At 40.8% G+C, this 25,996-nt stretch overlaps 1 protein-coding gene across 1 annotated transcript in view; it reads right to left on the bottom strand.

Annotated features, from left to right (window-relative positions):
* Positions 1–25,996, bottom strand: part of COL14A1 (collagen type XIV alpha 1 chain) — a 121,749-nt gene that overhangs the window by 80,669 nt on the left and 15,084 nt on the right. Inside the window, exons 5-13 of the mRNA XM_083359816.1 lie at positions 25,262–25,417; positions 23,441–23,560; positions 18,096–18,260; positions 16,614–16,775; positions 15,280–15,431; positions 14,649–14,778; positions 8,969–9,114; positions 6,001–6,130; positions 3,015–3,154 (exon numbers count right to left, since the gene is read on the bottom strand). Coding sequence (XP_083215942.1) covers positions 3,015–3,154; positions 6,001–6,130; positions 8,969–9,114; positions 14,649–14,778; positions 15,280–15,431; positions 16,614–16,775; positions 18,096–18,260; positions 23,441–23,560; positions 25,262–25,417 — 1,301 coding nt within the window. The remainder of the gene's footprint in view (positions 1–3,014; positions 3,155–6,000; positions 6,131–8,968; positions 9,115–14,648; positions 14,779–15,279; positions 15,432–16,613; positions 16,776–18,095; positions 18,261–23,440; positions 23,561–25,261; positions 25,418–25,996) is intronic.

Below are 25,996 nucleotides of genomic sequence, written 5' to 3'. Positions count from 1 at the left end.
CATTACGGAAGCAACGGGAATGGGAAAAGTGGTTACAAATCTGTATCTGCACGAGGATAGAAAATCCATATCTACCTCAAGATAGGGAACACCTGCTCCCTTCCTCCTGTGCGCTCCCACAGGGAGGGTCTCCTCAGGGTACCGCCGGTAAGAGATTGCCAGCGGACAATACCCAGGGGGAGGGCCTTCTCTGTGGGTGCGCCGGCCCTTTGGAATCAGCTGCCTGCAGAGCTTAGGACTGCCCCTGACCTTCGCTCATTCCGCCGGGACCTGAAGACCTGGCTCTTCGAGCTTTCTGGCCTAGACTGAGAGTATTAATTGGGGTTTAAAATTGTATTTTTAATTGTAATTGTGTTATATTTCAAGGTTAGTATAATTATTTTAATTGTTTTTAATTTTTGTAACTTGTTGCATTGTTTTAAAAAACCTTGTGAACCGCCCTGAGTTCTACGGGAGAAGGGCGGTATATAAGTTTAATAACATAAATAAATAAATAAGATAGAAAAGAGACTTGGTCTAATTCTTGAGCCAGCGACATCTTCACAATTGAAAAAAGAATCCCAGATTAGACCCCAGGCTGCCTCAATCAGTGTCTTGGCAAATTCCCCATCTTTCAGAAAGGAAACAATCTGTTCCCCTTTAGCTAGATGGAAAGGAGGGGCAGAGAAAAGTCCCGACAGACTCCTCATCCAGGGATAGTTGGAAGTAGAGTATTATCTAAATCACTCTGGGTAGTCCTCGATTTATGACCACAACCTCTGACAGTTGTTAAGTGAGTTTTGCCCCCTTTAGCGGCTTTTCTTGCCACAGTTGTTAAAGGAATCACTGCAGCTGTTAAGTTAGTAACATGGTCGTAAAGTGAATCTGGCTTCCCCATGGACTTTGCTCGTCAAAGGGCTGCTAAAGGTGATCACACAACCCTGGGGTGCACTGCAACCATTATAAATACATTCCGGCTTGGATTGTGACAACCTGCCCACCATGTTGCATGTATTGGCATTCCAGTGGACCCCACTGCTAGAAGGACAAACTGGGCTGAACTTGTCAATTCCATCCAAAAAAAGAAAAGAGAGAAAGAAATGACTCTGCTGAACACTCAAGCATTTACAGGCTGGATGCCCTTCCTGATCCCTACTCAGAGTTCACAGCAGATGTTTGTTTTCTTTTTTTTTCTGTGCACCCTGGGAAAGAAACGTCTGCTGCTACTCAGGATCGAACTTTCAACCTTCCAAGTGGGAGGCAAGTGTCTTTTCTAGGCCACGAAGCCAGTCATTATTTCACATTAAGCCTATCCCCCTCCCCAAATGTCCTCTTTCATAGCAGGCAGTCCAGCAGCTCAGTACAAGATAGGCATGAGAAGGCAGAGATCCAGATGGTGGGCATCCCTACCCCCAGCATACAAACCAGCTAATTGGATTTGGGGATGTTTTTTAAAGAAAGCATGAAATGCCACAGGTGAACTGGATTGCCCTGTTTATGCCAGCCAAGAGGAAACACACTATTTCTGATGAAACTCAGATGGAGGTTGCCTTCCCAACAGCCATGGGATGGGCGAAGATATGACATCATCCACTACTCCCAAACTGATTGGTGGCTCATCCTCTTCACTCTTGGCCCAGTTGTACAAACAGGACCATGATGTCAGACATCATCAGTCAGCCCAATGAACTGGGTGGGGTGGTGGTGCAAGGGAATAAACAGAACAATCTCAGGACATATGTTTGTTATTTTTGTTTTGTTTTAAAAACGCCCCAAAGGAATATATTTGTTTATGAGCCAAACAGCTGTTCCTCAATTTTCTTTTTTTTAAAAAAAGGTTATCCTACCTATCAGGTTCACCTGATGGTAGGAAAAAAGTGGCTGCAAAAAGAGGGGATTCTGGAAAAAAATATACATTGGTTATTTCTCTAGGGTAAAATCTTTGGAATATTTATAATATTCTGGACAGGCCAGATGGAGATCTTAATTCTCCTGGTTCAATGGCCCCAAGCTTACAACTCAAGATTCTCTAGTTAAATTTCCTGTTTCGTGTAGGCTGGGACAATCAGCTGTTTCAGGTACTGGAGGTGAAGATAGCTTGAGAGCTAGAAATATATATACACATATTAGAAAGCTAGAATTTCCCAAGACAGAAATGCTGAAACTGTCAATAAACAACTCATACCTAATACAAAGCACCAGCAGCATAAAGTGGGCCTCTTGTTACACTGTGAAAAGGGCCAGAGGAAAAGGCATCGAGTTTAAAGCCACAAGGGTCTAAAACAGGGGCTGCAAACTTCTTCCATCCTGTTGCAGCAACAAAGATTCTTTACAAGCTGTGTCATGTTGAAATTCTGGAAAGCCTCAACCAATTTCTTGCCAGGGGAAGGAGAGCCAGATAAGCAGGGAATGGAGGGATGTGTGCCAAGGATTATAAAGAAATGCTTATTGAAAAAGATGTAGATCTATATCAATTTGGAATGGGGAGCTTGCCTGGATGGAGTGCAAAGGATGGAGTGCAAGGCTGGCTGGGGAATTCTGGGATTTGAAGCCCACAAATCCTTAGGTTGCCAAGGTTAAACAACACTGCCCAAGACAGTCTTCACTGCTATCAATTCTGAGAACACTCCATTTGTGCAAACTACTTAAAGACAAGCAGCTCACATCCTACAAGGTGGATGATTCCGAGAGCAGAAAATTGCTTAATTGTACCACTACTTGATAAGGGAATATGAAAGATAAGAGGTAGGAAAGGAACAGCTTTAATAGTTAAAGAATGAAAGGATTTTTTTTGTCCAAAATGACCTATACAAAATATAACAAAAATAATGCATTTACAAAGGGACTTTGAATTTCTTTGTCAATGATTTTTTACATTTTTGAGATGGACCACATTTTGAAAACTGTTTTCAATCAAAGAGGTTAATCTAATGGCCGTTTTATGAGTTATTGGCAGACTGAGAAAAATATATTAGTTTCTCATCATAGTTATGTTTTTCAGTTCTTCCTATTTATTCTTTTAAAAATCTGCTTACCTCATTGGTTTCGGTCCCATCTGTCTTAACGTACATAATGCGATATCCTTTGGCTTTTGGGGAAGCTGGATCCCACGTTATTTTGGCTGAGCTGTGATCCACATTTGAAAACTTCAAATTTCGTGGTGGACTTAAAGGCACTTCAAAATGGAAATGAATCCATATTATAAATAACATCTTTGTTTTTCGGTCAGTTGACCTATTGTGATATAAGGCTTCCAGGTGACATTAATATTCATGCAACACTATGTGTTTGATACAAAATCTGGTCACGTTCCCTGCAGAACCCTCACCCAACAAAGTTCACACACTGTATGGATACTGGTGGGATTTTGCCATATGTGTGGCTTGAGTTATATGGTTTGTCACTTGTGTAAATATGCTAGCTAGACTTTACAGCAACCTAAACCCCCTTTACAGCTAACCTGTTGAAATTAGAATGAATTAGGCTCAGCAGAATCCATTGGGGGGGAAAATACAGTAATAATTCCAGTTTTAGAATTCCAGTCTCCTACAATATTCTAGTAGTGGAAGCTGAACATTTTTGCTTTTTGTGCAAATAGAATTTATGAAATACAGCGTCTGTTGTGATACTCTTTTTTTTAACCCTGTGTTATACTCTTGCTTACCCCGCAGTGTATCTGCTTTTGGCATCCAAAAGTGCCTTCCAGATGCGCTGATCTCTAAGATTCAGAATTTTAAATTCTGCTACTGGTGGGGAATTCTAAGAACTACAGAGTAACACATCTAGAAAGACAGCCTGAGGAGAGGCTGAGATAGATATACAGACTTAGAAACATCGAGAACGTCTTAGATATTTCAAGAACTTTGCTTGGAACAACTCTATATCCCAACATCATCTTCTCCATCCCTAATTTGCCTCTATACTGAATTATCTCAAATCCTTCCAGATTCCCCCATCTCCTGCTTTCCATGAAATAGCAATGAGGTGGAGGTGGGGGTGGGGGGCTCATTTCCTACCCATGCTTTCATTTTATTTTTTCAGGAGGCTGAAATCCATTCAAAATCTATTCTCCTTCCCCATACTAATAATATCTCTGTTTCCATGAAGATCAATTATGTATCCAGTTCAATATCCCAATTTGCATTAATAAACATTGAAAGGTAAACTCTCCTATCCCAGATGTTACAAAACATATTAGGGTTGGAGGTAAAAATATCTAAGAATGAAAAATTTGTCTGCAGACATCATGCATTAACTATATTAAATCAGTTTTTGGCTTCTGGACTAAAACTTGGTTTCTATTAGATTTATTCATTCAGTTCTTTACAAGACAAATATGCAGCTCAGTTCTCCCAATATGCATCTACGTGTGGGGAAACAGTGAGTGCCTGACAACTTGAAGCAAAAGAAAACCTAGCCAATATGGAAAAACTCAAATAACTCTCAAACATAGTTTACCAAAGCTCTTATAAATTACTTTTTTAAAGTGGCACTGACATTTGAACACATGTTGTGTGCTTAAAATATGAACTGTTTCAATGTGGAAATGTTGAATCCCTTCGTAGCATTATAGCCAAATAATAATAATAGCCACTGAAAAGATAATGCAGCTGGTTTTTTTCCTAGCAAAGCATGAGTTCTACGAGTATCCATATTTTAGAGAAGATTGTACCCACCTTGTGTTAGACTTCACCTCCAGAATTCCCACTCAGTCATCTGAGAATTCTAGAATCTGGAATCTAACAACTCTTGGATATGGAAACTAACATTAAACTTTAAAATATTAAAGACTGGGATGAAAAAACAAGGTGCAGTTAAAATTCACTGGAATTAAACTAGATGTTATATCACATCTATTTTAGGTGGGAAGCAAAGAAGATATTTTAAAGGAAAATAAACTTCAAGAAACTTTAAAAAAAAAACTACTGTTGGCACTTAGAAACTCCAAGCAAGAATAGTCCATTGAAGTCACTTTCTATACATGATAATAATCAGATATTAACAAGTTGCCAAAGGAAATCACAAGCACCATACTAAAAGGATACGGTTACTCTTTATGTTCTTTCCAAAACAATCTCTCTATGGATTGCTATTCTAAAAGATAGTCCCTGTCCAGTCATGCATGACTCTCAGGCATGGTATTAATCTCTGTTTCTCGGCCAAGGGAGCCAGTGTTGTCTAAAGACAATTTCTGGGGTGCTGTAGCCAGCATGGCTATATTTCAAAGGCGCACAGAATCCCTTTACTTTCCCACTAAAGTGGTACCTATTTATCTGCTCACATTTGCATGCTTTTGAACTGTATGGCAGTGAAAGTTGGACCATAAAAAAGGCTGAGCACCAAAGAATTGAGGCCTTTGAACTGTGGTGCTGGAGAAGACTCCTGCAAGTCCCTTGGACTGCAAGGCGATCAAACTGGTCAGTCCTAGAGGAGATCAACCCTGACTGCTCTTTAGAAGGCCAGATCCTGAAGTTAAAACTCAAATACTTTGGCCACCTAATGAGAAGAAAGGACTCACTGGAGAAGAGCCTAATGGGCAATAGAAGAAAGGGATGACAGAGAATGAGGTGGCTGGATGGAGTCACTGAAGCAGTAGGCATGAGCTTAAATGGACTCCAGAAGATGGTAGAGGACAGGAAGGCCTGGAGGAACGTTGTCCATAGGGTCGCGATGGGTCAGACACGACTTCGCAGCTAACAACAACGAACTGCTAGGTGGGCAGTTGCTCTGACAAGTAATGGGAGCTCATCCCCCTGTGCGGTGCTCATGTCTCAAACCAGAGCTGTCAGCTCTTCAGCTGACAAGCTCAGTGTCTTTAACCACTGAGCCATTGTGCCCTTACAAAGTGAAGCTGCTCTTCACAAACATCACCAAGTGAAGTTGCTGTTCATGTTCTTTCTTAAACGATGCCTCTAGGGTATTTAGTATTCTACTAAAGTTTAAAGTCATTATTTTTCAGACTCGGAAAGCGTCTCCAGACTTTACTCCTGGGGCAAGTAGAAACACATAAAAACCACTTACATGTTGTTTCTTGTCCTGTAAGAGGATCACTGGCTTCTTCCCCAAACATTGCATAAACAGTGACTGTGTATTCTGTGTTGGGTAGCAGACCCTCAAGTTCAACATGTGTGGAGCTCACTCCAATTTTCATCTATAAAAAATAGCAATAACAACAACACTTAGACTTATATATCACTCCATAGTGCTTTATAACACTCTCTGGGTGGTTTACAATCTCAGCACATTGCCCTCAACAGTTTGGGTCCTCATTGTAACCACCTCAGAAGGTTGGAAGGCTGAGTCAATCCTTGAGCTGGTCAGGATCGAACCCCTGGCTGTGGGCAGAGCCTGCTGCAATACTGCATTCTAGCCACTGTGCCACCACAGTGATTAGAGACTGTAGTGCTTTAATATGAGTTCATTAATAAAAAAGATGAAATAGTAGCATATATGAGTAGGAGGTGAAGAACATTTTCAGGAGAGAGAATAATTTGTGTCAAAGTAAGAAAATTGGGATTTGTGATATTAACAAGGGATTGATTCATACACCCTGCCTGAGGATCATTTGCATGAATTAGTCCTATAATGGATTGATGGGCAGCTGTCCAATTTGTGAGAAATCCTAGAATATCAAAAACAGCCAACTGAATCGTAGCCCCAAAGGCAGAAATGTAGAACTGTGATTGCCACAATCACACAAGGCTCTTTGTACTTTCTTATAATCTTCTCAATAACATTTGCTCAGCTACCCTTAAATGATAAAATACTGTACATGCCACTTTTACTATTATTATTAACTACTGCTAATATTTTTGATTCAAAAAAGTTCCAGATCTATAAATAAAAAAGACAGGATTGGATTTATCACCTTTACTATACATGCTATCTGTAGAGCATCTATTATAGAAAATCCAGTATAACACAGTAGTTGCAAGCCAGTAGATTCTTATGAAGTTGAACATCTAACTCTTCAAAGACATTTATAAATATATTGAACAGTACATTGACTAGGTTTGTTTGAAATCTGTCTCTTGACTGAGGATCTGAATTTTTTTTTGATTTGGGTTAATTTTCCATAAGGGATATATGCTATATAACTTGCAAAACAACAAACATGTTTATATATTCAGTAGTTTCTTGATACCCCTTCTAGAATCCTACATGCCTTCGAATTCTATTAACAAATCTCCCACTTGAACAAGCAAGAACATAATTTCACACTGGAAATCAAGAGGTAAGCAAGGTCCATTGTTTACGCTGGCAATGTTTTTTGCCAGTTCACACCAAATACAATGTCTGACCACTCCTTAGGAAAAACTGAATTTAATATTACTTAGGAATGCAGGACGAATTTTCTGCATGCAATTGTATTATATTCCACACTTGAAGCAACATGCAGTTGTCATTCCAAATTGTACTTCTCAGAATGATGCACTGCAGTCTGACAACATCTTAAAAATCTCTATTAGTTAATACTCTGTATAAAAATTCATGCACATATTGCACAAAAATGGATTAAATTAAAAAAAATAATTTGCAAAAATGGTAAACTAGGCCAAAACACAGGCAAAAGTGTCCAGGTATGAAGAGATATGCAGCAAAATGCATTTTAGAATATAAATATTAATACAGTTCTTATCTTTTCTTTTTTTAAACCACATTTAATGTTGTGGACTTGAATGTATATATTCATAGAAATGAGCCAGCTAAAAAAACTTAAAACCTTTAGGGGAAAAACCCACTGAAATTGGCTGTTATTTCCATTCTGAATTCTGTATCAACCTTTATAAAATATATCCTGCCAAGAAAGTCATAAGTAAATAATCGCTTCCTGACTTTGAGTCAATTAAACTTCCTGAGGTTTTTTTGTCTACTTGGTTTGGGAAGCAAGTATTTAGTAGGGAAGTGAAATTGCATTTTCTTCAATGGAATACTATTGATATGATAAACCAATTTTTATAGAGCACCTTCCATTTTGTAAGTTATTAGCAGCTATCAAAAAGGCATAGCCTCATGTGGAACAATGGGGACACATGGATTCAGAGTAGAAAACACTGCAATGGTGCTCATAGGCTGATCTTTGATCCATCACTAATCTCTAAGCCTCACCTAATTCAGTGTTAAACCAACCACAAGGGTTCTCAGCTTCTACCAATCCCCAACTGATTACGATTCCTGCTTCCCTCCAATTAATTTCTTCACTGTTACTTCCCAAGTGTCAGTATTTGTTAACCCAAATTCTGGACAAGCTCCTCCATCAGATGGTGATACTCTGATATGAGAGAGGAGACACTGTCTGGGGAAGCTACTGGAGCAACTACTCATTATGTTACATGAGATTGTTGGGTTGGGTTGGGTCCTTTACTCCATTGAAACCAAGAAGATTGAGTTGGACTGTGGAACCTCTAGGCCAGGGGTAGGCAACCATGGCTCTTTTATGACTCGTGGACTTCAACTCCCAGAATTCCTGAGCCAGCATGGCTGGCTCAGGAATTCTGGGAGTTGAAGTCCACAAGTCATAAAAGAGCCAAGGTTGCCTACCCCTGCTCTAGGCTCTTCACAAATAAACATAGAATTTCCGATACAGACCTATCTCACAGTGCATTCAAATAATAAAATGAGGGCAGAGGAAAATAATCTTAAGATCTTTAGCAAAGGTAATGAATGGGAAAAAAAGAGTTTTACGTGACTGTTTGGATCTTTCTTTCTCTTTCTCTCTCTCTCTCTTTTCTGAAATATTTTTCATTCTTTGTAATTTTGGCTCCTCTAAAAATGCAATCATCATTATCCTCAAATCCTCCAACCAGGCCATTAACAAAAATTTCAACAAGACAGAGGCCTATGGCACTCCAGTGATGGAGTGTCTATACTTCCATGGGGTTAATTATTCAACTGAAAATAGAGAGTTCCTACACATTATTTTTTCAAGAACCTCAGCCCTCTCCTTGAAGCAGGATCACAAGACCTAGTTGATGCTATGTTCCCTCACCTCCTTTTCCTCTGCTGCTAAGCCATCAATGAGGGGCGCGTACAGAATCATATAGCCAGTTGCACTGGCTACTGCATTCCACTTTACTTTCATACTGTTGTGTGAGACATCATACAACTCCAAATCGGACGCCATTGGCAATGCAACTGCAGAGGGAAAAATACAAAAGAGAGTTACTGCCTATTTTTTTCAAAGTTGCTGGGAAGGCTTCCAATAAGAGCAACAACCAAACCATTTTAAACCCAAGATGATGATGATGATGATGATGATGATGATGATGATGGATAACTTTTATTCATTAAACATGAAACTCAGTCAACTGAATACTCAAATTGACTGCCACTAATGGTTGACACAGGTTGCTGCCAGCATCCTAGGTATCAACCAGGTATCTCCTTAAAATGTAAGATGTTCTGAGTAGCGCAGTTTTTTGTAGCTTTGCTGGAGTTATTGTAGGAAGCTGCAATTTCCTGATGTGTTTTGCAAAGTTTTTGGACATAGTTCCCAGTGCCCCGATGACAATGGGTATCACTGTAACACGTTTCATCCATAATTGCTCAGTTTTGATGGCCAGGTCGCGGTATTTCATAATTTTTTCCAGTTCTTTTTTGACTCTGGCATCTCCTGGTACAGCGATATCAATCAGCTGTACGCTTCGGTTCTCTACAACTGCAGCATCTGGCGTGTTGTGTTCCAAATGGTGAACTGTCTGTATTTGGAAGTCCCACAAGATCTTCACCCTTTCATTCTCGACAACTTTTTCCACCCTATGTTGCCATGACTTTTTGGACACAGGCAAGTCATATTTTTTACACAATGCCCAGTGGATGATGGATTATTATTATTATTATTATTATTATTATTATTATTATTATTATTATTATTATTATTATTATTATTATTATTATTGGTGTGGACTGAGCAAAACATTTTTGAATCCTTTTTCTAGCCGAAGTTCTTGCAAATAATTAAAAATAATTATTTGCAAAATATGGAAGCAAATTGATTCTACAATCCCATTTGGTCATTTTGGATAGCTAGATAATTGCTATTCCACTGCAATAAATAAAATTAAAAAGGCTTGTTAATCTGCACAACAACCCTCAGAGATTGGAGATGACTGTTTCCAAAACACAAAAGAGCGAATTAAACAAGTCCGCCTCCTCCTCCTCCTCTGCCTGAGATGTGACTGAAATCAACATAGATAGCAAATCTGTGATGTGTTAGATACTTGGATATCAACGTTATCAAGTCAAAGCCAAGCCTTGTATAGCTTTATAAATAAAGTAATAGCAGCACTTTGAACTTAGTGACCTTTATTCTCCCCTGGTGTGATAGAATGTATGGATGAGCTTGGGGGACAAGAGACAGAGACACTGTGTTAGATGTTTTTGTGCCAGCCATGGCAGTTCCTTAAAAAGGTCACCAGATGGGAGCAAAGAAGCACCTTTGCTCCCACTGGTGGGTCAGGGGTCTCCGGCCCCTGCAGCCCCACTGGAGAGAGTTAATGGCCCTCCGGCCCCCTCACTCTCATTGGTAAGGGAGGGGACGGGGACCCCCATAAAAACCTCTGCACAGGGTCTGATCTTTAGCTCTTGTTCTAGCTCCCTTTGGGACTGATCCATGGGCTCAATCCAGGCATGGGTACCTCCATGCCAGGGAACTCTTTCTCTCTGCTTTATATCTAAGTAAAGCTTCACCTGATTGCATCCCTGCGTGCTGCCTTTTTCTTGGAAGCACCTCAACGAGCCATTGGAAGCACCTCAACGAGCCATTGGTCTCGTGAGGCCTCTCACACACTGCCTAGGAAACAATCAGACCTCAAGGATTTAGCTATCAAAGGAAGAAACTTAGGAAGGGCCTGCCCTAATTGATCAGACGGTTAAAAATGATGCTAGGACGTTTGTACCTTCAGACTTGCAAGATTCTATCAACACAGACTTACAATAAAGTAGATTTAGCTAGTCTAGTTGTGTTTCCTGTCTGATTTACTTGGGAGGGCTGACACCCAAAAGCGCGGGAGAACAGCCAGGTTTTTAATAGCTTCCTGAACGTCATGAGGATGGAAGTGAACTTACATAGAGATATTCTGCTAATCAGTGGACAATGACAGTATGGGTGTACCTCTGTTAAAATGGATTCACCCCGCAGAACTCAGGCACACCGTAAACAAAAGGAAGGGGCTGTTTTGAAGATATTATTGACCCCCATTGTCAGAATTCTGACCAAAAATGTATTTACCTTTATCCTTTTCTCTGTTTCTCACACCCAAGGCTTCAATGTATTTACTTTAGCTGCTAACTGATGCATTCCCTCAAAACTTCACTTTATGCCAGAATCCATGGTCTTTTCATTTTCAAGTCATTTTAATTTGTTAGCATCTGTCAGCATAGTCAAATATAGTATATTTTTGCATCCTCTCTCCGTGACAGCAACATTTTCCCCCCTTGAAATGTTACCTGGAGTGATTAATATTTACTTATTCCAGAGCATTGCTTTATGACACCTGAGCAAAGATTAAATAAAAACTCTGCTTAGAGGTGTGCTGCCTCAGGCCGTAGTGGAATCAGGAACATGTACAGCTGGACTGAGTCAGAACTTGACTTCAAAAGAGCACCAGGTGCTGTGGGAAATGATGTTACTGGGACAGTACGTGCTTTGGACCACGGAGTTCGTCATTAACCAGTTTCTTACTGCATCTGATCAATCAAATGGTAGGCTAGGCTTTTAATTCTTCTACAATGCAAGCCCACCCAAGTTTGCTCAGAAAATGGGGCCGTAATGGGCCAGTCCCACTAGGTAGAGCAGACCTGGAAACTAACTCCAAAAATAGCTAAACCTTTGACTGAGATTGGTTAATAATAACAGAATCCTGCAAGTCTGATTGTGCCAGTCCGCATTCTCCTTCTCCTCCTCCTCCTTATACTTCTATGAATTAAGGAGGCCTCTGTCTGAGACACTTCCAAATGTTATCACATTGTTTTGGACTTAAAAAACTGTTTTGGCCTATTTTCCTTAGGTAACATGTTTTTTTTTCATATTTCAGTCAAGGTCATCCTTATGATAGTATTTTACAATGTCAGATTCTGTGATTGTAATCCAAATAGGCAGTAGGCTGCTAGAAAAAAAATACTGGGATTGTAGAGAGTCATGTAAACAGCCTAACATCATTTTGATCCTGAGAATTGTATTTCCTTGTAAGAATAATTCAGGATTCCCATTCAGTTGTCCCTGGAAAAAAGGGAAATATTTCCCCGTGGCAGGGGATGCACTGGCAGAGCAGAGGGAGAATAGGATGTTTATTTTTAGCTCTCTCATAACTCAGAAATGTGAATGAAAACAGGGTGACATCATCTGCACCATCCCAAAAAAAATGCAATGCTCAGAAAGTAGATAAAGGGTCCTGCATGTCACCAGGTTCAAATATAGGTAAAGGTTCCCCCGCACATGCGTGCTAGTCGTTTCCAACTCTAGGGGCCGGTGCTCATCTCCGTTTCAAAGCCAAAGAGTCAGCGCTTGTCCGAGGACGTCTCCGTGGTCATGTGGCCGGCATGAACTAGATGCCAAAGGCTCACGGAATGCTGTTACCTTCCCACCGTAGTGGTCCCTATTTTTCTACTTGCATTGTTTTTTTACGTGCTTTCGAACTGCTGGGTTGGCAGAAGCTGGGATGAGTAACAGGCGCTCACTCTGTTACGCGGCACTTGGGAATAGATTCACCAAACTGCCAACCTTCTGATCGACAAGCTGAGCATCCTAACCCACTGAGCCACCACGTCCCTCAGGTTCAAATATAGAACAACCCAAACCCATATGCACTTCAAGAAACCTTATCCACATCATTGGCACCGTTTAGTTCAGGGGTGTCAAACTCACGTCACGTGATGTGTCGCAACGTATCACGACTTTTTTTCCATTGCCGGCAATGGGGGTGGGCACGGTTTCACTATGAGGCATCCGGCCCGTGGGCTGGCAGTTTGACACCCCTGATTTAATTGATTCAGCTCAAGGGATATGTAGGAGATGACCAGGCTGAGCCTGAGGGAAGGGTCAAGCACATCATCAGTTTGGAATCCCTTCATGTCCACAAAAGATTTAAGTCCAGCCCTCCTTGAATTCCATTGACTCTTATCTACTGCCAAGTTGCCTTGATCAGTTCAGATTCTTGTTTAGAAGATGCATAGAATAAACTTGTACTCATTTCAACAACCCTGGTTCCTGATTTCTTGTGCCTGATAGGATAGCTGACCCCAAGTAGAAAAACACAGCTAAGTTGTTATCAAGCTTATTCAGACACAACCCAGATTCAAGCAATACAGAGTGAGGAGTGAAGACTCTTACAAAAGGCCTGCTGTTCGGCCTAGGGCAGGGGTAGGCAACCTCAGCTCTTTTATGACTCATGGACTTCAACTCCCAGAATTCCTGAGCCAGCTATGCTGGCTCAGGAATTCTGGGAGTTGAAGTCCATGAATCATAAAAGAGCCGAGGCTGCCTACCCCTGCCCTAGGGGATTCATCACCACAACTTACAACAAGAACTGCTGGCAAGTTCTACCATAATGGAAGCAGGAAAAAGCTAACCTTAAAGGAAAGAGATCATTTTGAGGTATGGACATCAAGAGGATCTCTTGATGCATGGGAGTAAATGGCAGAACCTACCCTGAAATCAGAACTGTATTTTTATGAGCATTGACTTGATGGCAAACCCTACCAACTCACCACATCTGGACAGAACTTGAATGTTCAAGTGAATTGAATTTTTCCCACTACATCAGTGATCCTTGGAAAATCCTATTACTTTTCTTACTGACCATAGGAGAAAAAGGTTGTCATTGATGCTAATAAGGCAGAAGTAAGAATTATTTTTTTAAATAGATCATGGCTGAGAAAGGAAGGATTAAGTCCCCCCCCCCATTGTCTGGGTGTTCTGATTCCAGCCAAAAATCAACAGAGGGTATAGTTAAATGGACTTTTCTTCCCACATCCAACAGGTTTTCATCAGGAGTAGGTTTATATCTAGAACCACCAGATGTACAACTACAACACAAAATTAGGTAGTTCTGAAACAGAGGTCCCCAACCTTTTGGGCACCAGGGAACAGTTCAGTGGAGAGGGGTTTTTCCATGGACTGGAGGAGGCATGGTTTCGTGTGCTGCCTGCATCCCACGAATGTGGCTTTGCTTGTTTGTGAGGACTGGTTGTTGGCATGCCGCGACCTGGTACTCATCCATGAACCAGGGGTTGGGGACTGCTGATCTAGGGCTTCCTGCTTGATCAGGGGATTGGACTAGAAGACCTCTAAGGTCCCTTCCAACTCTGTTATTCTGTATTCTGACAGGGGGATGGACTAGAAGACCTCTAAGGCACCTTTCAACTCTTGTTACTTTCTTCTGCAATCCCATGCCTTAGCAGAGTCCCAAAGACAAGCTGAGATACTTCTGTGATTTAGGACAGAGGTCCCCAACCTTTTGTGCAGGGACTGGTTCCATGGAGAGAGGTTTTTCCATGGACCAGAAGGGGCATGGTTTTGTATGCTGCCTGCATCTCACGGATGGGTCTTTTCTTGTTTCTGAGGACCGGTTGCTGGCATGCCCGGCTCAGTACCGGTCCATGGACCAGGGGTTGGGGACCCCTGTTCTAAAATACTGTTACGTTCCTTTTTTTTTTTTTTTGTCACTTACGTGTTGTCTCGGTACCCCGGAGACCTTCACTGGCAGAACTAACATAGATGGCAAACACAGCAATCTGATACTCAGTTAAAGACATCAAATTTTTCAGTACTGCTGTTGAAACTGTCCCATCTACCACCACCTGTACGAAAGACAAGACACATTTAAACAGAGTTTTAAAATGACCACAAAGCAGGCTTTCTCCTTTATCTGAAAAAAAGATTGTCGTTCAATTCCCAAAGAACATTTTTGAACGTGGATTAGAGAAGTGCAGGAGAAGTGCAGGTCACTACTTCTAATAATGATTATTAATGTATTTTGCTTAACACAATTATGGGATCCTATAGTTTCATAGAATCATAGACTCATAGGGAAGGAAAGAATCTCAGAGGTCTTCTAGTCCAGCCCCTTGCTCAAGGTAGGACTCTTACACCATCCCAGTTAAATGGATGTCCAATCTTTCCTTGAATGGAGGAAAGGAATGAAGCACCCACAACTCCAAGATGCAAGCTGCTCCACTGGTTAAATGCTCTCACTGTCAAAAAATGTTTCCTTACTTCTAGATTGCATCTTTCTTTTGACAAGCTTCCACCCATTATTTTTGTCTTGCTCTCAGGACAAACAGTGATTGTTACTCCATTACCTCTTCTGGTTGCCCTCCTTTGGTGGGATAATAGACAACTCGGTACTTTTCCACTTTGCCTGGTGCATGAGTCCAACTCACACGGAATCCTCTGGCGGTCACTTCAGATGTGACCAAATCTGTAGGTGCTCCAAGGGTGGCAACCAATGATCCTAAAGTTTTAGACATAGAATATAGAATCATTGGGCTGGAAGGGACCTTTGAGATCTGTTAGTCCAACCTCTTGCCCAAAGCAGGAGTCCTTATACTCATGGTGGCAAACCTATGGCACGCGTGCCACAGGTGGCATGCAGAGCCCTCTCTGTGGGCACGCGCACCATCACCCCAGTCCTAGGCCTTCAGCTGGGTTTTATAAAACCTTTTCGCTTTAGGCCTCCACCACCATGTGCAAAAAAAAAAGTTCAATCAATCAATCAATTTCAACTTCTCGCGGGAAAAATAGATCTCGCAAAGTTGGAATTGATTGATTGAACTTTTTAGTCCCATCCAGTCTGCTGTTACCATCACAGCCACGCCCACCCAACAAGCCACGCTCACCCAATTTACCACACCCACCCAATGGGCCATGCCCACCCAGCACCCGATGGTACATAAGTGGGTTTTGGGTTGTGGTTTCGGCACTCAGTCTCTAAAAGGTTTGCCATCACTGCCTTATACAATCCTGGATAAATGAATGTCCAATCTTTCAACAAAAACCTCCAGTGATGCAGCATCCATATCTCCAGGAGGCAAGCTGCTCTCACTGTCAGGAAATTTCTCCTTAGTTCTAGGTAGGACCTCTCTTTAGCGAGTTCCACTCATTTCTTCTTACCCTGTCCTCAGGTGCTTTGGAGAATAAGTCAACCCCCTCATCTCTGTGAGTCCATCAAATATTGGAAGATAGCTATCATGTCACCCTTAATCCTTTTCTTTGTTAGGTGAGACCTACCTAGTTATGTCTAGTAGTTAGTTAGGCCAGACCTACCTAGACATCAGAGAAACAATTATTTCAGCCACCTCAAAATGATCATCTTGTTCAAGGCTTAATGTTTTTAGATCTTGTAGCCAATTTGTTGGCAGACAACTCAGTAAAAACTCAGCTCACCCAAAGAAATAAATTTTGGAGAAATTAAATGGGAGAAGCTTTTTACCCAGCACATAAAATTTGTTTGAATAAGATGTACTGATGGCTACTATGTTCACATTCAAAAATTATTCATGAAGAAAATAATGGCTGCCAGTCACTATGGCCATAATGTGTTGGCCATGTAGCAAGAGAAAGCTGGATGACATTAGCCTGACCTAACACCATTCATTGTACATCCTTTGAAAAGAGAAGATCTGGCTATTCTTACCTTTGATTTCTTTTTCTTGTTCTTCAACTCTCAGGCACACAGTCTTTGTAAGTTCTTCCACAATGGAGTTCATTAAACTGAAGTCAGCAACATTGTAGACGTGAGTGCTGTGTGGCTGGGAAGCAATCTCCTTCAGTTCATTTTCATCGGCATTCTTTACACCTGGTATCAGAGGAAGAAACACCAAAGTGAAATTTTACATAATAAAATATCTTGGCTTGGAGATCATTTTGTAAACAAATCTTTGATTTTGGTTAGCAGAGTGTATGAGCACAACAACCTTTGTGATTATAAGCCAGCATTTATGACCTAGCGTGTTATGTGAATTAATCTACTATGCCTTATTTTATTTTATTTTTTTAAAAAAATGGATTTGTAAACTAATCTGAGGACAATGCTGTCAATATGTACCCAGTATTTGTTCGTGGTGGCTATCACTTCATCAATGATCAATATGGTCAAGAGAACAACTTGCCTGCAAACTGTGCCTGGTTCTCTGGAGGTATATCAGCAAAAGGTAGATGCTCATCAACTACTGTTAGCAAAGTTGTGGCTCTTATGATTAGGACCGCAACCTTCAGCTTTCTGAAAACAAGGAGCCAAACCCAAGGCAAGCGATGTCACTGAAGAGGTCTTAGTTACCTTAATGGTCCCCTCTCTGAGATTTGGTGAGGTTAAAGATGTGACTGGGAATGGAGCTAATGTTTCAATGTTGAAACACGCCATTTCAAGTTAAAACAGATGCTCTGTTTGGCACAACTCCATTCCAAACGCAAAACAATCCTGTTTCACAATCAAAACACATGTTCTAAACTTGAACCGATCATTTTGAAACAATTCAATTTTGAGACAATTTCCACACCTCTATTTAAATCACCTCCTAAACCCCTAAAACAGCCTGAATTCACACACCCCAAATACAACTACTTTACTGCTGAGTTTAGACAGCTGGAAATCACACATTGCCTGCTATAATTGCATCTTACATTGTAGATGCTGTATTGAACTAGGCTCATTCTAGAACCTCAAGTGTCAGACTGGCCCCAACTTGCTCCCTAGGAAAGAATGACCCTTGACTCCATAGGCAGTAGAGGTGTTGAGTGTAGCATGAGCAAGGCAAGCTCTAAAGAAAAAACACACAAAAATCATATATTGAAAGCAATTCCCAATGTTCAAAACTCTTCCCTCTGGGAGACCAGTCCAGTCAGGTCTTGTTCCAATGTTTTGGGAATGTGGTGCCTCTGGTGCCACAGCAAATGCCTTTCCCAGGGCCGGTGTCCTTGAGGACAGGAAGATGACTCGGTTTAGTATCTCCGATTCCTGCCAGTGTCCATATGTCCCAATATTCCACAAGATTTTTTCACATCTCCAGCGCTTTTTCCCTCCCAAGTGCCCCTGTCCCCTGGTTACTAGCAAGCTTCAAAAAAACAGTGAAGATAGGCAGCTGACAGTGAAGTCTATGATTATTTCAGCAATCCATACCTATGGCAAATAGTTCGACGCCAGCATCTCTCAGATTTTTTGCAGGTGGAATTACATCATCTTGGGATTTCCCATCAGTGATCAATATGCCAATTTTGGGAACTCCAGGTCTTGAACCTGCCTCTGGCTTAAAGTTGTTTTCCAGAATAAAAGTTAAGGCAAGGCCTGCGCATAGAGAAGAAGGGAGAGAGAAGGAGAAGGTTGACCAAATATAATTATATTGCTATGGCTGCAAGACTATCTAATCCAGGGGTCTTCGAACTTGGCCCTTTTATGATTTGTGGACTTCAACTCCTAGAATTCCTCAGCCAGGCACGCTGGCTGACAAATTTTGGGAGTTGAAGTCCACAAGTCATAAAAGGGTTAAGTTTGAAAACCCCTGATCTAATCTTTTAGTGGTTATTTTGACAGTTCTCATCATGGTTGGTTGACTGCTTCCTCATGGCTAACAGATAAGAAGCTCCTTTTAATTCTTTTAAGAATAAATATGAAATGATATTCAACAAAGACTGAGAAAATGATACCCAGAGATCTCAGAAGGCATGTCATGGATGCATGAAGCAGCAGTTTTCCATGGGGAAAAGACTAAAAGTGCTCTAGAAACTTAAATCTTAGAAGGACCCAATATAAGTCTAGAGACAGAAATAGATGATAAAGAGAGTAGCAAACAAGCTTAAGGCACTTCTACCAAAAGTTCTGCATCAGATCGAAATCAGCTCTGGGACTCTATAAGGCCAACACCGTTGATTATGTTCAAAAGTTGAGTAAGCTTATTTCTGGGACAGCTGCAGTGAAGCAACAGTAAAGATAATAATAATAATAATAATAATAATAATAATAATAATAATAATAATAATAATAACAACAACAACAACAACAACAACAACAACAACAACAATAATAATAATAATAATAATAATAATAATAATAATAATAATAATAATAATAATAATAAAAAGTTGGAAGGGACCTTGGAGGTCATCTAGTCCAACCCTATACCATTTCAGGCAAATGGCTGTCCAGTCACTTCTTAAAAACCTCCAGTGTTGGAGCATTCACCACCTCTGGAGGCAGGTTGTTCCACTGGTTAATTGTTCTAACTGTCAGGAAGTTTCTCCTTAGTTCTAGGTTGCTTCTCTCCTTGACTAGTTTCCATCCGTTGCTTCTTGTCCTGCTTTCAGGTGCTTTGGAGAATAGCTTGACTCCCTCTTCTTTGTGGCAGCCCCTGAGCTATTGGAACACTGCTATCATGTCACCCCTCACCCTTCTCTTCATTAAACTACACATACCCAATTCCAGCAACCGTTCCCTATATGTTTTAGCCTCCAGTCCCCCAATCATCTTTGTTGCTCTTCTCTGTACCCTTTCTAAAGTCTCGACATCTTTTTTACATTGTGGTGACCAAAACTGGATGCAGTATTCCAGGTGTGGCCTTACCAAAGCATTGTAAAGTGGTATTAGTACTTCATGTGATCTTGATTCTATCCCTCTGTTAATGCAGCCTAGCACTGTGTTGGCTTTTTTGGCAGCTGCAGCACACTGCTGGCTACTCTTGTCTTTCAAAGCTGGGTGTGTGAGCAACTTATGAGCATCCTATTATACTATTTGCATGACCTTCTATTTCATTGTATCTCCTGGTCTGGTGCTTCAGGACCTTTAAGAGGAATGGTGGCTTCATGTTGTTGTAGATACCCTTTCCCTAATTGGAACTATTCAAGTATTTAGGGAGATTTAGGGTTGTTGTTTGTTTGTTTTTTCAAACAACCAGACAAACATACATGATATAAAGATGCTGATGGAGTGGGAATCCAAATATTTTATTTAAATATTAATTTTGAAGTGAGAGGTGGTAATGTCTATTTCTGCAGGACCCAACCAGTGAGTCCTGGTTCAAGGCAGCCATTTTGGTTCCTGTTCTCAAATTATAGGAAGAGGGGAAAATGCAGAGTGTTTTGGGGAACTCGGGTCTGGGGACAAAGGCAGGACAGAAATATTTCTGATTTTCCCAAGCAGACTTTCTCAGTTTTAAAAACAGACTACATGTAAGTGTAAGAACCAGTTTGATGTTGTTGCTAAAGGGGCTGGTCTATAAACTAGAGACCATGATTTGTAGTCCAGCAACTCCTTCCTTAGGCATGAAGCCAGCTAGGAGATAGTGAGTCAATCCCTCTATCTCAGCCCTAAGAAGCAGGCAAGGACAAACCACTTCCCAAGATGTTGCCAAGAAAATTACAAGGACTTGTCCAGGCAGTCACCAGGAGTCACAATTAACTCAAAGGCAGGGTGGGTGAGCAGTTAAGGGTAGCTAAGGAAGCATGAAGATGCTTGTTTTTACTTGAACACACATTATTATTTTTCTGCAATAAATAACCTGGTTCCTGGAGAGAGGGCATTCAAAGATAGCCTCTACAATCAGAGTAGGGAAACTAATTTTAAAATAGCAAGCAAGACAGAGTGCTTTAATTAAGCTTCCAGGGACTAACTTATTTATCTATTGATCACATTTTTACACCACCCATCTTACCTAAGTGAGTCTTATTTACAACAAGGAACAAAAGCATAAATTAAAAACAGAGTAAAAATAGACAGAAAAACAAAGTTAAAAACTGAGCTATTAAAAAGTTACAGAGGCAGAGGGAACACCCCGATGCCACAAACCACCCCTAGGGTAGCATATCATTCTTTGACCCGGATACCAATTGGCAGTACCAGGTCTTAACATTTTTTCTGAAGGCCATGAAGTTGTGGGGGGGGGGGACATCTCACCTCTGAGGGTATGGTGTTCAAAGGATGGGAGCAATGATAGAGAAGCTTCTCTTCCTGAATCCTATCGATTGAAATTCATTAACCAATGGGATAGCGATAGCAATAGCACTTAAATTTATATACCACCCCATAGTTCTTTCCAGCACTCTCTGGGTAGTTTGCAATGTCAGCATATTGCTCCCAAAAGTCTTGGTCCTCACTTTATTGATCTCAGAAGGATTGAAGGCTGAGTCAACCTTGAGCCCCTTCAGAATCGAACTCCACGCTGTGGGCAGAGTTAGCCTGCAATACTGCATTTTAACCACCACACCACCAGGATCCAGAACATACCTTCCCTACCTGACCAGGTGGGATGGGATGATGTAATTGAGATGAGATGTCCATCAGGAAACCTGGTCCCATGCCATGAAGGGCTTTATAGGTGATAATCAACATCTTGAGTTGAACCAGACACGAACCGGTATCCAATGCAGTTCATGTAGCAGAGGTGCTATATGTGCAACTCTGGAGATGCCCAAGATTGTTCTCACTGTCACATTCTCTACTAGTTGCAGTCCCCAGATACTCTTCAAGGGTAGCCCCATAGTAGAGAACAGCTGGTGTGTGTATGCCCTTGCAGGTTGCCTGTGGTTTTCGGAGGTTGTTATCAGGGTATCAGCAGTTGAGAGAGGGGGTGTCCCAAAAGCCAAAGCGGCACTTATGATTGAGTGATCCAAGCTCCATTCCTTCATCTATAGGGTGTCAAGGTTCAATCGCTAAGATGCCTGTTAGATTCTATCGCTATTCAACTTGCCATAGAAACAGGGGGAAGGGGTAGAAAGCGTAGGGAGGAAACGGGGTTGTAAGAAGCCGTCCATGGACCCTGAGAGCATATAGGAATGCCAAGGTTAGTTCCCATAACAAACCAAAGGTCTATGACTGGATAATGTGAACACCGGGAGAGTGGGGATTAAGGGAAGCTATTGTTTAACTAGGCAGATTTTCACACGGGAAAACCAGAGCTGGTTTTGCTTCTTCAGTTCTGAGATGTGTATTCAATAAAGATTATCTTTTATGGCCTTCAAAGCCTTGAAGATTACTTTTTTGGAGTTCACTATTTGGACAGTTGACATGGGGTTTAGGACAACTCACTGCAGCCCACTCACTACAAGACAAGAGTTATATTAATATTGAAGAAATGGTGGGAAAGAATAATTAAAGAAACGATGAAAAAGGAGGGACAAAATGAAATGTGAATGACAAAAATTAAAATAATTTTTCAATGATTTTAAATAATTAAACTGAATTGTTGAATTGTTCTGCAGCAAGATGGCCGCTATGGTGGCAGCGACAAGTTACCCCATTCCATCATCAACGTGCACATACCTAGAGCAGGAATGGATTCTATGATCATGATCACTATTTAATTTATATCCCGTCTTCATTATTTTTACATGTTGACATTCAAGGTGATAAACATGTTGAATATATCTTCCCCCTCTTATTTTCTATAGAACAACAACCCTGTGAGGTGGCTTGGGCTGAGAAAGAGAGATACTGGCCCAACGTCACCTAGCTGGCTTTTATGGCTAAGGCAGGACTTGAACTCAAGGTCTCCCACTTTCCAGCCTGATGCCTTAACCAGTAAACCAGGGTGAGCAACAAAGCCCCTTTATGACCTGTGGACTTCAACTCCCAGAATTCCTGAGCCAACATAGCTGGCTCAGGAATTCTGGGAGTTGAAGTCCACAGGTCATAAAGGAGCCACAGTTGCCCAACCCTGCACTAGACCAAACTTACTTCCCACTCCCTACAGCAGCTAGATACTCCTACTTGTTATCTCTGCTTCTTCTGACTTTCTTTTTTAAGAATAGATGTGTTGACTGAAACTGAACTCAAGACTTCAAGTCCTGGACGGAAAGGACCATCAGTCAGAGCATCCTGCACATATTATCTGTTCTCTCAGATAAATAATATAACACTGCAATAAATCACCTGGGAGTGCATTTCTCTCACAAAGCATAATTCAAACACATCCATTTGCAATAGAATAGAATAGAATAGAATAGAATAGAATAGAATAGAATAGAATAGAATAGAATAGAATAGAATAGAATAGAATAGAATAGAATAGAATATCTTTGTCATTGTGTAACTCACAACAAAATTAAGTGCTGTCTACAGTGCACACTACACACAAGTGAAAACCACAAATAAGAACGTACATTATTTACACACATCCTTCACATTCTATTCACCATTGTGCTGCCCCTAATATTGCACTTCAATGTTGCACTATACTGTGATATTTATAAAAACTATTTTTCAGCCTATTTGTCTTTGTTTTTATTATCCGGTACCGTCTGCCGGATGGTAATAGTTCAAATAGAGAAATATCATTCTTTTAATGATATTCCCTAAACTCTGCTAGAGGTTAGCCTTCAAATACTGCACCCTGAAGGGCAGAGGGGAAAAAAGAATCAGAAATATAACAAGGAAGGAAGCAAAATACATCTGTGTTATTTACAGACTATGAACCAGGTAAATGACAACACTTTTTAAAAATATCCATTTCAAAGCAGTCATGTACAAATCTGTACCTGTTAAGGTATTTCCACCCTTGTAGGGGAGGTTTCGCACTGCATCTAAGACAGCCTCTTTTGTGTTGTAGGAATTCAGGTGCCATTCTATCCTGGGATCACCACTGTATTGTGCCAGACCTTGGGGAGAAAGTAAAGTATATTTATAATACAAAATACAATGACTTGTGAAAGATGACAGGGACATGGAGAGAGATTGGTGGCATGCACTAATACAACAATGGCTTTGCTACTACAGGCAATCCTCACTTATTTAGTGTGTGGCATATCATACATGGACTACCAATATATATTAGCATTTCACCTAGATTAGTAAAACACAATAAAAGATAAATATTAAAAAGATCTATTTTTCGAATGTCAATGTCTATGCCAGGGGTAGGCAACCTTCACTCTTTTATGACTTGTGGATTTCAACTCCCAGAAGTCCACGAGTCATAAAAGAGCCAAGGTTGCCTACCCCTGGTCTATGCCATCTAACCATTGAAGCACAGCATCGTTTATATTAAAAAAAATCAGATACTGGACCGGTATATGCCTTCAGCTTACAGCTTCTCACAATGTGATCTACACTTTGACGTGGGACCCGCACAGTCACACTGAGGGGAGGATACTGACAATCGCCAGGTGAGGTGCAAATCCTACTCAGAGTTGCCCATTGCTGGAGTGGTGATTCAAAGCCTGGCACCTCTTTTGTGTGGTCATTTAGATGTCCTCCTTTGTCTGGGTGTTCAGTGACCCATTTGGCTTTCCATTGGGAATTGATCTTAAAGTTATTAGACAGATGTTGTAGAAGTTCCAGTGGGGGCTTTCTTGCTTAACGAATGGTCACTAACATCTGTTTGAAGTTATGATGCCCCCTCTCCCCCCATAAGCTACTTACAACCTGGATCCAGAGTTCTGATGGCGGCACCCACACCCTGTGATCACATGACCACATTTTGGGCATTTGGCAAGTGGCTTGTCTTTAGAGCCAATTGCAGTGTTCTGCAGTCACACGATGTGACTTATGATGTTTCTTGCCGGAAACTGGCCTTTTTGGCATTTTTTAGGAATGCACTGACTTGCTTAACAAACGTGGCATTCCCTTAACAACTGCCATAAAAAGGCGGTAAAATTGAGTTGGTCACATGCGTATCTTGATTTATGACCATCATAACTTAGGAAGGAAATTCCAGGCTGCATGTATATGTGTTTGTAAGCATCTTCTGGATGCAGTGATCCTCCATTATTTGAAGTTAGACTACTGGCTTGGAACTCTGGGAACAGACATTCAATTCCTTTCAGAACAGTTGTGGTTGAGAAGGCTGACATAAGGAAGATGGAAATTGACAAGCTAGGATCCAGTCCACAAAACCTAATGGGTTACATTCACAAAACATAAAGCAGGTCGGCTAAGGAATCCACAAAGCTTGCTAAGCCAGGATGATTCTAACCATTATCATATATTTTGTGCCTTACCACAGTCTGCAGACTCAGTCAGTTTGATTAATTTAGGAACCATTGGGTTGAAGAGAAAAAACAGACCAATTTAATACCCAATGTTAAATGTGATATAATGATTAAGATATCACACTAGAACTTGGTTCAAGTCCATCAACACATCTGGGACGACATGCATATGAAAGAAAATATTTTATTAGGTCCATTAGGGCTTTCCGGAATTCCTTCTTATAGAAACACTCAGATCAATCTTTTCAGAAAGAATTTGACACTATAGCATTGTGGTTGTTTAAATATTCTCCAAAAACAAGGAATCATAAAGAGTCATAAAGAATGAGGAAACCAAATCAGACTAAACTGGATTGTTCAAAGATTTACCTATTCTTGTTTTTTCAGAATCCACATTGAAGGCAATAACCAGATTTTCCAAGAAAAGACGCACAAGTCTGAAGTTGAATCTGCCAATACTCCAGGACCCATCAATCAAGATAACAATGTCTGCGAAAGCTGGAGTTTTGCATTTAAATTGGTTTTCTGTGTGGAATAAAATAACAAGCAAAATGGTTTACTCAATGAACTTTTTCCAATGTAGGTTGGGCTTTCCTTTAAATGGGTTATAGAAATAGAGGCGTAGCCCAGATACAGAAGATAACAAGCTTAGACTCAAAAGAAAAGAAAATGCACAGTTGCCTTCGACTTACAACAGTTCATTTAGTGACCCTTCAAAGTTACAACGGCAGTGAAAAAAGTGACTTATGACTGTTTTTTATGACCTTTGCAGCATCCCCATGATCATGTAATCAAAATTCAGATACTTTGCAACTGGTTCCTACTTAATGACGGTTGCAGTGTCCCGGGATCAATGGGGAAGCCAGATTCACATAACAACCAGGTTACTAACTTATCAACCGCAGTGATTCAGTTAACAACTGTGGCAAGGAAGGTCGTAAAATGGGCAAAACTCACTTAACAAATGTCTCACTTAGCAACAGAAATTTTGGGCTCCATTGTGGTTGTAAGTCGAGGACTACCTGTCCTGTGCTCTTTTATTGATGTTTTCAATTGTTGTGAGTCACTATTGTGAGATAGATGGCTACACAAATCGAATAAATA

Source organism: Vipera ursinii, assembly GCF_947247035.1.
Source record: "Vipera ursinii genome assembly, chromosome: 3".
In the NCBI taxonomy this organism is placed as follows: domain Eukaryota; kingdom Metazoa; phylum Chordata; class Lepidosauria; order Squamata; family Viperidae; genus Vipera; species Vipera ursinii.
The sequence above is the reverse complement of the archived record's forward strand: the minus strand, read 5'-3'. Positions and strand labels throughout refer to the sequence as shown.